The sequence below is a fragment of the Sinohyriopsis cumingii genome, chromosome 1 (genome assembly GCF_028554795.1).
Source record: "Sinohyriopsis cumingii isolate HCF-2022 chromosome 1, ASM2855479v2, whole genome shotgun sequence".
Classification (NCBI taxonomy): domain Eukaryota; kingdom Metazoa; phylum Mollusca; class Bivalvia; order Unionida; family Unionidae; genus Sinohyriopsis; species Sinohyriopsis cumingii.
Genome location: NC_142961.1, coordinates 145,397,395 through 145,410,634, shown reverse-complemented (window position 1 = coordinate 145,410,634; position 13,240 = coordinate 145,397,395). Strand labels below are relative to the sequence as shown.

General features: G+C 34.6%; 1 protein-coding gene across 1 annotated transcript in view; it reads right to left on the bottom strand.

Annotated features, from left to right (window-relative positions):
• Nucleotides 1–13,240, bottom strand: part of LOC149808087 (syntaxin-7-like) — a 43,777-nt gene that overhangs the window by 14,765 nt on the left and 15,772 nt on the right. Inside the window, exons 6-9 of the mRNA XM_089973425.1 lie at nt 9,616–9,753; nt 7,300–7,346; nt 4,427–4,517; nt 632–704 (exon numbers count right to left, since the gene is read on the bottom strand). Of these exons, the coding sequence (XP_089829551.1) occupies nt 632–704; nt 4,427–4,517; nt 7,300–7,346; nt 9,616–9,753 (349 nt within the window). The remainder of the gene's footprint in view (nt 1–631; nt 705–4,426; nt 4,518–7,299; nt 7,347–9,615; nt 9,754–13,240) is intronic.

The following is a 13,240-nucleotide window of genomic DNA, read 5'->3' as shown; positions in this document are numbered from 1 at the left end:
TTAGTGAAACAAATATGAACTTAAACTTGCACTGCAATTTGTCACATGTTGAATATCCATCTATGATCTTGCTCCAATAGCTGTGAATCATTTTGAAAAATAAATTGATATTTGTGATTTTTTTTATATTTATGTTATGGTGATCGTGGGTGTAATCTAAATTTTTGTTTTGTGGTAGGTGTCTCAAGATTGAAGTTTTGGTGTTAGTACCATCATCCCTAAAGATGGGCAGCCCTTCCACCCACCCCTTCCCCAGTGTTTATTTCTGGAATAGCCTCAAACCAGAAATGTGTCAGCATGACATGGATGCTACATGTCAATGGAAAAGTTCTGATTCAAGCAGGGGCCTTAACTCTACATAAAAATTAAGCCAGAAAACATAAAGCAATGTTTTGAGTCAAACAGTGCCATAACTCCATAAAATCTGCCACAAAATGGTGAAAGTCAAATTGCAACAAAATCTCATCAATGATATTCTTGTTAAATCTAACCTACTTCTGATGTAGCAACTATGAATTGCACAGACTTGGTGATGATGTATTCATATTAAATATATAAAATATATTTAAAAAAACATTTTTAGAAGTATATAAAGTCAATACATGAATACAAAAATACTAGCAACACTTACCTAACATTTCACCTTGTTCATGAACCAACATGCCAAGGTCTTTAAAAATCTGGTTAACATCAGTTATGTCTTTCTTAAAAAGAAAAGATTTTTTAAAATCATGATTAATTTAAATGAATAAAAATAATATAAGTATTAACTTTTTCTTCTGATGGGAGAGCTCAAAAGTTAAACAAGAGTCCTTCAAAAGAACTGTTACTCTACTGGCCCAACAAAATTTGTAGGAGTCTATGAGAAATACATTTCTCTTTTTCTTACATGCATGTGAAACAGTTTGGCCATGTGACAGAACCATGTCGGATATGCCTATCATGCATGAGTGAACCAAATGACATTAAAGATGAATTTATTATGATTATGACATGGTAAACATCTGCTTCTTTTCTAGGAGTTTAAATATTAAAAGGAAATTTTAACCAAGCTAATAAACAGTAATCTATATTTTCACAACAATAACCTTATTCTAAACAGTAACCAGTATTCACAACAATAACCTTATTGCAAACAGGAATCAACAAATACCTTACTGTAAACAGGAATCAGCACTCACAACAAATACCTTATTGTAAACAGGAATCAGTATTCAAAACAAATACCTTACTGTAAACAGTAATCAGTATTCACAACAAATGCCTTATTGCAAACAGGAATCAGGACTCACAACAAATACCTTACTGTAAACAGGAATCAGTACTCACAACAAATACCTTATTGCAAACAGGAATCAGTACTCACAACAAATACCTTACTGTAAACAGTAATCAGTATTCACAACAAATACCTTATTGCAAACAGGAATCAGTATTCAAAACAAATACCTTACTGTAAACAGTAAACAGCACTCACAACAAATACCTTATTGTAAACAGGAATCAGTACTCACAACAAATACCTTACTGTAAACAGTAATCAGTATTCAAAACAAATACCTTATTGCAAACAACAAATACCTTACTGTAAACAGGAATCAGTACTCACAACAAATACCTTACTGTAAACAGTAATCAGTATTCACAACAAATACCTTATTGCAAACAGGAATCAGGACTCACAACAAATACCTTACTGTAAACAGTAATCAGTACTCACAACAAATACCTTACTGTAAACAGTAATCAGCACTCACAACAAATACCTTACTGTAAACAGTAATCAGCACTCACAACAAATACCTTACTGTAAACAGTAATCAGCACTCACAACAAATACCTTACTGTAAACACTAATCAATATTCACAACAAATACCTTATTGCAAATAGGAATCAGCACTCACAACAAATACCTTACTGTAAACAGTAATCAGCACTCACAACAAATACCTTATTGTAAACAGTAACCAGTATTCACAACAATTACCTTATTGTAAACAGGAATCAGCACTCACAACAAATACCTTACTGTAAACAGTAATCAGCACTCACAACAAATACCTTACTGTAAACAGTAATCAATATTCACAACAAATACCTTATTGCAAACAGGAATCAGTATTCAAAACAAACACTTTATTGTAAACAAAACATTTTAGCTTATTTTAAAGATGTAAAATCCTTCAGGAAATACTATGTATTTTTAAAACCATATCTGTATAGATAAAATGTCATCTTTGTTGTCAACGTTAATTAACAAATGAGAAAAGAGAGAAATATAATCCACCATACTGTAGGTGTGGGACCAGAAAAACTCACCCTTAAGTTCAGGATTTGTGGGAAGAAACTATGCAAATCCTCATTTCAGCCCACAAATTTTGACACTCAAGTGGAATTGCCCCAACCCACCCCAGTGCATATCACTAATTCTATTTTTCATCACTCCTTACATTGTCAATACTAACCACTGACATGGTTCATACGGCCCTAAAGAAGTTTTTATAAAATTACTGCAATGATTAAAAAAATGGTGTGAATTACATGCGATGTAATAAAGGTAAACCCTGCTATAACATGATTGTCAGAGTCCAACAAAAACCAGGGAAAAAAAGGTCAATCTAAGAATACCATAAGATACAGTCCAATAACAATTCAGTATGCACATGTGCATGTGAAAATGTCACTAAGCAGTACCATATCAAAACCTTTACAATTTTCCTTGTTACATTACATTCAAATCTGAATACTTAATCCTTTGCTAACAAATTCACACAGCCTTATAAAATACTATACAATATAGCTTTGGAAATATTCATTTATATCCGATATGTCTAACGAAATTGATTTCAATCCAACAATAAAATGCCCAAATCTGACAAAGGCAATTTCTAATAAGAAACTCATCTTCCAACTTGCGCAATAATTGTCACAAATTAAGGCTCAAACATGCATTGTACTAAGGGATTTTTTTTGTAAATTTGACCTACATATCAGGAAACAAGTCTCAGACATATTCGGAAGTATGCATTTGATTGCATGAGATAAAACAGGATCTCTAACAAACAGCCAAGTCATTCTCTAAAAGACAGGTAAGAATACATGAAGCCCAATATTAATAACCATGAACCATGACTTCTGCACTACTACACAACAAAAACAGGGATCAGTATGTTGGATTATAACATCAACTTAAAAAGTTTGGTTCCAATTTCAGTATCCACCTAGAGTACATGCAACAACGTACATCATTAACAAGCACATGTATCAGTGCAATATGAAACTGATGTCTGTATTTCTGATTACATTTTAAGGAAATTAAATGGACAGATTTAGGTTTTAAGCATGATGGTAAACATACATGAAATGCATATTGTGAATATATACATATATTTATGGATTTAACTATAAGAAGTAAGATGAATGGGGTGGGGTGAAGAGTACCAAAAATGCTCCTTTGAATGTCCGACAACAATGAATTTTCCTGACCTGAGCAATATGGATCCACACAGTATCTCATTTCACTAATTTATTGTTTGCCAAAAAACTGATTCATTTTCAAACAACAGTCAATTCATCGTGTGGCAACTGGTTAAAAACATGGCCAAGACATGCTGAGTGATATTTTGCTAATAAAGCAGTGCCTGGTAGTTGCAACAATGTTTGCTGTGGGATTAATTTTGATGACTCGCAACTACTTATCTGGTATATAAATTAATTTATCAGTTCAGGTAATAAAATTATTTCAACCATGGAATTATTTATTGCATAGGTGTGTATATCAGTTGATTAAGCAAACATTGGTGGCCTATAGAATGCTTGGGACTGAACAACAATTGTACACAATTCATTAAAGACAAACACAAAGAAGGATTATTAGCTTGATTGTTTATGGTTCAATACAAATTGATTAACAATTATCCAATATTTTTGTAAGCCAACATCTTCCAAAACCAATAACCTAACAAGAATGTGCAGTGACTGACTACTGAAATATCTGCAAAGAATATTCACAAATATAAACTTTCAACATCTTGATTCATTTAAATGAAAGAAAACCTTTTTCCCCTTGAGAATGCAAACAACTCATAAGATTATCAAATCAAAATTTTCATTTACTTTGGCAATAAAACATTGCAGTAATTCAAAACAGTCAAGAGAAATTAGTGATGAGGTTGCAGAAGTTTGGGAGCCAAATGATGACCATGTTATATTGAAAAATTCATGTAATTATGAAACATGCTACAGCAGGGTATCCTGTAGTTTGAATCAGTTAACTTTCAGGATTGTATCTAGTTAATCTCTATGTAAAATGAATGTAAGGAAAGAGTTATTTTCAACATGGTATCATATTTTAAGGTTGTTGAGTTGAGCAGTTTATGTAGAAAATATCATTATCATTTAAGACAACAGGGAGACCATAAGTACCTCAAGCTTGCGAATTGCATCTTCCCTCTCCCTTATAGCTTCCAGGTCCACATCTTCCTCCATCTGCAGTATCTCCTTTGTCTGGGAGTAACTGACAAAATGAGCAATGTGAGATACTGAATAATCATGTCTGTAATTTTATTTTTGTAACAGAGAGCAAACAATTTATTAGGCATAATACATCCCAATTTAAATTATCTTTGGACAATCATAATAACACAATATACATTAGATTCTGTTGGGAACTAAACTGTGATTTACTAGTTATCCATAAGCACACCACCATCCATTCTTTAGCATTATGCCTGACCCTCACAACACCATTTCTTAGGGACTGATCAAACCTCAATCTTCATGTACAGATTCATAATCTCAACCTCCAACAGGTAAAAGGATGCATGTTACGCTAGAAAAATGATGCATATACATAACCAAGCTCAGACTGGCATATAAATTGACTCAGGACACATAAACTTAAATCTTAGTAATCAAACATATTTCTTTAAAAGAAATGTCCAAAAATGTGCAGACCTGCCTAACCTGACGAGACCGTCTTGGTAAGGCAGTTGATTTTTTTCCTTAAGTTTGGGCAGTTTTCTGTAGGGTGTATCAAAACATCATAAATTGCTACTGTAAAGCTGGAAAATGTATTTAAAAGTTTGGCATTTGAAACATGCAGCGACGGTCAACATTATGTTCAACTGAAAAGTTTGTAAAGTACACACAGACCTTATTTACCACTAGTACAGTTGCACAAACTTCAGTTCCAAACCCTATTTAGCTCAATGGCTTGTTGCTATCTCTCTACTTGACGTAATTCTTGAAATATTTCTCCATTTGACATGATGATGGAAAATATATCTCCTGCCACAAGACATTCTCAAATTGACATGAGATGTCCAAAAACTGTGCACATTCCTTCTTTTATTTGCAAAAATCTGAATATTCATTTCTTTTCTTCTGTGCCGATTATTAACATTTTTTTAAGCAGCTTAATTTCCATTTTGGTGGTGCTCGACAGTTTCATATTTCACATAGGGTTAGAATTATAAAGAAAAAGAATTTCCCCGGCTTTCCTCACTGATTATATTGGCTATTTAAAAAAGACCTTTTATATCTTACGTATATTTCAAAGAACCTTTAATTCCCTTTATTTTGGTGTATGACTGATGGGTGTAATATGGGTTATAGAGTATACAGCTTGGCCTTACTTCAGATGTGCACCTTTCAAAAAAGTGCTAGCTCCACTTGGTCATTTTCACTTCCTGAACTTCAGAGGTAAATTGTATAAATAAGAACTAATAACTTCTTTTACATTTTATATATTTGGTAATTCATTCACTGCACTTTCAGAAGTTGGTATTGTCTAGTCTGGCAACATTCATTTTCCCTATTTTAATAGCTGCTAAGGATAGTGTACTTTAGACTAATTCAGGCTGACTTTTTTAGCACAAGGGAGCAGTCATTTTAGTTAGCAGTGTGCTTAGATCATGTACAATTTCCAAAAGTACAATATCCAAAGAAATGTCAGCCACATTACATTAAAGAGGCATAGAGGTATGCCAACATTCTCTCCACTTTGCATGTTTTTAACGTAAACAACTTAACCTTACATACGTCACTCTCTTAAAAGTACATAATAACTGGTGAACACCCCCTTAAAGAGAATATAGGTATTATTCTTGTATTATCTAATTTTGATTATATGGCTGAAAAGTTTAAGTTGCAAGCATCAAAACATTCCTTTTGAATAATTCTCCTGTATTTCTCCCCCTACATAATGATATTAAAATAAGAAAAATAATTGCATACATTTTTAATTTGTTTTAAGGTGGCGCTCTGTTTCATATTTTGCATAGGGTTAGAATTTTAAAGAAAAAGAATTCCCTCAGCTTTCCTCACTGGTTATACTGGCTCGTTATAAAAGACCTTACATATCTTAGGTATAGTTCAAAGAACCTTTAATTCCCTTTATTTTGGTGTATGAATGATGGGTGTAATATGGGTTATAGGGTATGCAGCTTGGCCTTACTCCAGATGTGCACCTTTCAAAAAAGTGCTAGCTCCACTTGGTGTTTTCACTTCCTGAACTTCTGAGGTAAACTGTATAAATAAGAGCTGATAACCGTTTTTTTTAAAATACATTTTATATATTTGGTAATTCATTCACTGCACTTTCAGAAGCTGGTATTGTCTAGTCTGGCAACATTCATTTTCCCTATTTTAATAGCTGCTACTGACTGTGTACCTTAGACTAATTCAGGCTGATTTTTTAGCACAAGGAAGCAGTCATTTTAGTTAGCAGTGTGCTTGGATCATATACAATTTCCAAAAGTACAATATCCAATGAAATGTCAGCCACTTTACATTAAAGTAGCACAGAGGTATGCCAACATTCTCTCCACTGTGCATGTTTTAAATGCAAACAACTTCACCTTACAGACATCACTCTCTCAAAAGTACATAATAACTGGTGAGCACCCTCTTTGTCGTCAACATGCATCACTTGCTGGATGTCATCTTTAAAAAAAATCTAGTTTGATCACACAGATGCTTTGCATGAAAAAATATGTGCAGTTTAAAGCATCTGAGATACTGCTGTAATTTTAGTCTGGTTCCGTGACTAACCCCACTAATTCTAATAAGAAACCTGGATCCAAATCAAACAGGGATGATGCAGTTATCCAGATTAATCAGCAACAACAATTTTTCCATAGTTTTTGCTTTTATTCAGTCCATATTTTAAGGGTCATTTTCCTAAGACTTTAGGGCAAAATCATAAGGGTTGGCAGGTCTTAATTGTATGCAGGTAATGTTTAAACTTGATCAGGTGGTGCATCTAAATTTCATTATGTTACTATAGGAAGACCTACCCTGGTGCAGAGAACTGCTCGTTTTTCATTTCCAAAGGCTGATCACCCTAAAAAATGATAGATTAAAATTTTTATTTTGCTGTACAGCTAATTAATTTGAAAATAATTAATCGCTTATAAATCCACCTGCAAACTGCACAGACATAGATGTGACATTGCATAATACAGTCGGTCTGGGTCTATGCGGTTTGTTAGGAGTAATTAGTACACTAAACTGCAAAGACCCTGATCTGCTTGTGTATTATGCAATGACAGATCAAGGTCTATGTTGCTTGCAATTGGACTTAAATTATAAGCAAGGCTATACAGTATTACACATTTTCATTGATGTCGAGCACTTCTAAAAAGAGATGCAAAATTCTTTACAACCACAATATTCTGTGAAATTCCTAATTTTTCACTGTGTACCAATCTTTTTTAATAGATTAAAATAAACTGTTTTTCTGTGGAGCACATCTAGAAATTTAAGTGCAAACAAATACCTTTCTTTTTACACATCCATGAAAACTGATATCCGTGAAAGAAATTCACAGTATTTCTCTTCAATATTTGCACCATGGAAAAAAAATTGCAAACAAGTTTCTGTGCTGAAGTATAAAAAGTTATAAAGTTTTCAAGTCTTTATTTTCAAGATATTTTAAATTTATTGTTATTACATATTCTATTATAAAATGCATCTTGTGGCACATTGTGATAGACAAGAGAGTTCTGGGGCTAAGGTATCTGGGTCATTAGGATGCAGACATTTCTCACTGTACTGTTGACTGAAAACAAATGTTCCAAAGTTACTTTATCATTTTTTTGTGCATCTTCAACCATATCTGACGGCACAATGTCACCATCTGACAATAATGAATTGCCTTTTTACTTGGAAGATTCTGTCAAAGTTGGTCAAATTCTGTTGAGTGGTTTTGATACGTCATTTAAAGCATTTGCTATTTTTAGTAATGGAAGCCATGTTTGATGGCAGATCAGCTTCATTTGTTTATTAAACTTGAAAACCACCTATGCCATGATGCTTTCTGTCAAATTGGGTCTAAATCTATTTAGAGGATTTTGAGAGGTCATTTAATGTAATTTATTTTCAATGATGGTGGCCAAATCTGATGGCAAATTAGCATCATTTGTACAAAGTTGAAATCCCATGGTGCCAGAATGTTTATGTCAAATTTTGTCGAGGAGTCATTGAAAAGTAATTTGAAGTTTTTTAAAATTTTCTTTTGTAACAGTTGCTATTTTTGTATAAAACTTAAAGCCCTTTAAGCATGGATGCTTTCTTTCAAATTTGGTAAAGTGTTAAAGTTTTTAATTACTTCTGCTTACATTTGATTGCAGATCACCATCATTTGCCTATCAAACATGAAAACCACATATGCCACAACATTTTCTATCAAATTAGGTCAAACTGTGTACCGAGACTTTTTGAGAAGGTGCAGCTCTACCTTGTTATAATGCAGTAGTTGGGGTCCATAACTGCAGACCATGTTATATTGAGAACCATAGTACGTATGGAACTGCAATATACTGAGGAATGCATAATATATCAAACTATGGTACAGAAAGCACTTTCAAAATATTTTAAATAATGGAGATGAATATACCAGACTAAGTTTGACCTTGTTTTTTTCAAACCATATTTCTATACATTGGTATGATTTTAGTTGTTTGGTCCACAAAGTATCTGGTTATATCCAGCATATCATTATAACAAGGCACATAATAATGGGTGAGAGCATTACAGGGATGTATGCAATGCACTAATGCACCCTCCTTCACATCATTAGGAAGTGACTAATGGAAGCATGAGCCATGGAGGATCAGTGGCATGTCACACCTATGATAGAAAAGGTGAGGGTTCAATTCTACCACTGGATCGGACTCAGTAAGCCACCATGGTGTATCCCTGAGTAAAGCACTTCACTCAAATTGCCTTGGCACTAAATAACCTATTTGTGTTGCTGTATTTTAACACCAAGCCAAACCATATTAGATGGTAGATCTGCAAGCTTTAAAGAAATTTTGAAAGACATTCATGCAATAAGGGTTTCTGTCCAATTTGGTCAAATTCTGTTGTTTAAGAAGAATTTGTTTGAATAAAGGTTTTTCTATTTTTAGTAACAGTGGCCATATCTGACAGTGGATCACTATTTTACCTGTCAAAAACTAGTCTTTGCAATTAAAAATAGAAAGTAAATAAAATGATAACAATTCAATTGTCTTATATATTTCGTCTTTCTAAAAAAAATTAACACATTAAATGTCCATTAAAAACATCTGAATAGATAATAAATACACTTATTTGTCTGCATTACTCACAAAAGTGCTGGAATGTGCTCTAGCTCTGGCCACACTGGCTCTCTCCTTCTCTGCAGCTGTGCGTTGTACTGTCTGGAAATTCTTCAAAGCATTGCTAAACTCTTCTGTTAATCTCTCCTTCTGCATCTTCCACTGTCTCTGTGCATCAAAAATTGTACAAGAAGATAATAAGAATGTTTTATGTCAACTTATTTCAACATTTTTGTTCAAAAAACAAAAGAAAACTTTTTTAGTTTAGTGAAATAAAAGAAATATAACAAATTTAATAATCTTTAGAAAAATAAGCACTTGTATTGAAAAACGTCACTATTTAATGAAATATGGTTAAACTTTTCAAAGATTGAGACCCTAATATTTTCCCTTTGAAGGCATGAATATAGCAGGGTATCCATTCTATTGGGTTCATGTGTCTGGAAGATTTAGACCTTCTGTTTTCTCTTTGAAGGCACAATTATATAAGGGTATACATTCTATTGGGTTCTTGTGTCTGGAAATTTAGCCCTTCTGCTTTCTCCTACTGGGTATAATTATACAGGGTATCCATTCTATTGGGTTCATGTGACTGTAATATTAAGCCCTTGTTTTTTTTCTACAGGACATGATTATACAGGGTGTCCATTCTATTGGGTTCATGTGACTAACATTTAGCCCTTCTACTTTCTCCTGCAGGGCATGATTAAAGCAGGGTATCCATTCTACTGGGTTCATGTGACGGTTTTCTTCTGCAGGGCATGATGATAGCAGGGTATCCAATCTATTGGATTCATGTAACTGTATGATTTAGCCCTTCTGTTTTCTCCTGCAGGGCATGATGACAGCAGTGTATCCATTCTGTTGGGTTCATATGAATGATGCAATGTTGCTTTAACATAAATATCTGAATAATCACTGACGAAGAAACACATGGAACAAGTTTTTCCATCCAAAACTTGAGCACATTTAGTAGTTGGTTTTACAAATTATAACAACAATGCTGTGAGTGGCACATAATATGCCCACTTCATATTTAATAATCCTTTATGAAGCCACAGGAAGGGCATGGCTATCTCTGGAGATTAATGACCAGTGAGTCTCAAGGACCACGACCTTTGGTCAAGATCTACAATTCTGAGCTAACGTTAATTAGCAGAAACCAGAATTGTTTCATTTGACTTAACATGACCATAATCTCTGACATTCAGAACCCAGACACATGAGATTTCTTTACTGTATTAAACACAAAAGATCTACAACATTTGGACAGATATTTAATCCAGAATAAAAGTTTTTCTACAAAAGGTATCTTTTTAGCCACAATGATTTGGATCTTGGACTATTTGACCCTAAAATCAACAGGACTCTTCTATACATTAATTGCAAGCCCTTTACAACTTTTGGCCAAGAACCGAAGATATTGTGCCAAAAACCCATAACATTCTTTTTTCAGTAAGTGACCTTGATCTTTGATCTTTTGACTGATCTTTGACCTCCAAATCAATAGGCTTCTTTCTCACCCAACATGGTGTAAGTGATCCACAAACTTTGATGAAGGAACATGTTTGCGAACTGAAATATTTGTGTAGAAACCATTTTTCTTTTTTAACCCTTTCAACACCAACTACCAGTGAAGCAATCCAGGAACAATAACTCTGCTGAACACTGCAGAATGTTATTCCTGTCTCATGAACATGTCACATTTTGATAATATGTTCTCTGATTTGTCAGTGTTTGGGGTACCCCATTAGTAAATAATTATTTTGTAGTATGATTCATTTGCATTCGGACTTTAAGGTTGTTAAGAAGAAGTGGGGTGGGGAACCTGATCTATAAACCTAATTTTTTTTAAAGTGAACATCAAACATGGTAGACTTTTCTGATCATGAGCTGGAATTGTCGAGGGATAAAACAATAGACAATATGCAAATTCTGATCATGTAAAGTATACATGAAGAAGAGAGGGAATGTGTATAACAAGAATCGCTGGACATTTTTGGAACGAGTACTTCAAAAGCTTTGAGCTCACTAATGTTTATGACACCTAATTCTGTCAACAGACTAAAATCTAAACTAGATTGTAATATTCACACATTTTCCGAATGCGTAGGCCCAACACGAGTATTTGATTAATCATGAACATGTCCTAAATATTTTCCATTTTATAGTTACTATGTATTTTTGGAAATAAGATATGTTACAAGAATGAATACACATGTACTTGAAGTGACAGACTGACCCAAATCAACACAAAGGTGTTTAAACTGACACTGTCACATTATCTGACAAAAAAGCTTCATATATTGATGGAACTATTGACACAGATGAACTTATTGGTTTAAAAGTGAGAAATTCTGGCTTGTCTGGATCCATTTTAGAAATTATGTCATGTGACAGGTTTGTCCAGGTGAGAAACTACCTTCATTTCAGTGACGATACAGGTAAATGAAGTGCATGCCTTGGAGTTTTGTTAAAGTAATGTTTTTTATTCATAATTATTTCCATTAAAAAGAACTTAAACTTTGTTTATTTCAGTTGTTTTTTTAACAACTGTAGAAATATTATTACCCACATGTGACTCTCCCTGCATTGCAGTTATACAAGCCATGAGTTTTAAGAACAAAACAAAGGATAAAGAAGCAGAGCATATGTTACTCTTTAAGGGCTTTATTTAATGTTTTAAAGAGAAATATAACTGTAAACATACATTTGGGGCCACAGGCAGTGAAGTGGTGTAAAGCACTTGCCTTTACAGATCACTGACTGGCTACAATGTATAGCCTATCGTGTGCTGAAAATGGTATTAAAACCATAACAACCAACACCCTTTTGATTTACCCGTACAACAACCAATGTGAGATTAAACTTGTTTATGAGCATACATTCATAACCTGGATTTTGTCTTCTTTACAATGGTACCAACCTTGTATGGTAGCTCATCTAGGAGAAGGAAAACTCCGATTCCAAACCTCTGCTGCCTTGGGAAAGGCTAAGGGAGTAAACCCCGACAAAATCCGGAGACAGAGTCCCTAAGGTGGTCTGAAATTGACTTCAATGTCATTCCGGCATCTCTGGTGACACCACTGATGCCAAGCTGTATCGGCATTTGTCGTTCCCTCGGGTCCACCAGCTGTGTGGCGACAGGGGGTCTGCTGCATGGGCAACAGCTGATTCTCCATAGCTCCACTGGAGAGGACACTCCAGCGTCGTTGTATGATGTCAGCACAACATGGGAAGTAGCAGTTTACTTCTAAGTCAAAGCTCGATTGGTACAGAGCTTGGCACCAGGGGTTACTTCTGACGGTGGGAGAGAGGCTCTGGATCGTGCAATATCCAGTATCCCCAACAATGAAGGCCCTAACTTACTAGGATACTTCAGTGCTGGAGTGGGAGCTGACCATGAGGCCTGGTCCACCTATCTTGGCTTTTACAGAAGGGTCAAGATTAATGAGAATGGTCAGTGACTGCTGGAGATGTGCTGCTTCCACAGCCTATGTGTGACGAACACTAACTTCAAATGCAAGGAGATCCAGGTGTCAAGGAGACACCCACGTTCACGCCACTGGCACCAGCTAGACCTCATCATCACCAGGCGTGCAAAAATGGCCAGTGTCCTCCTCACCTGCAGCTACCACAGTGCTGACTGTGACAC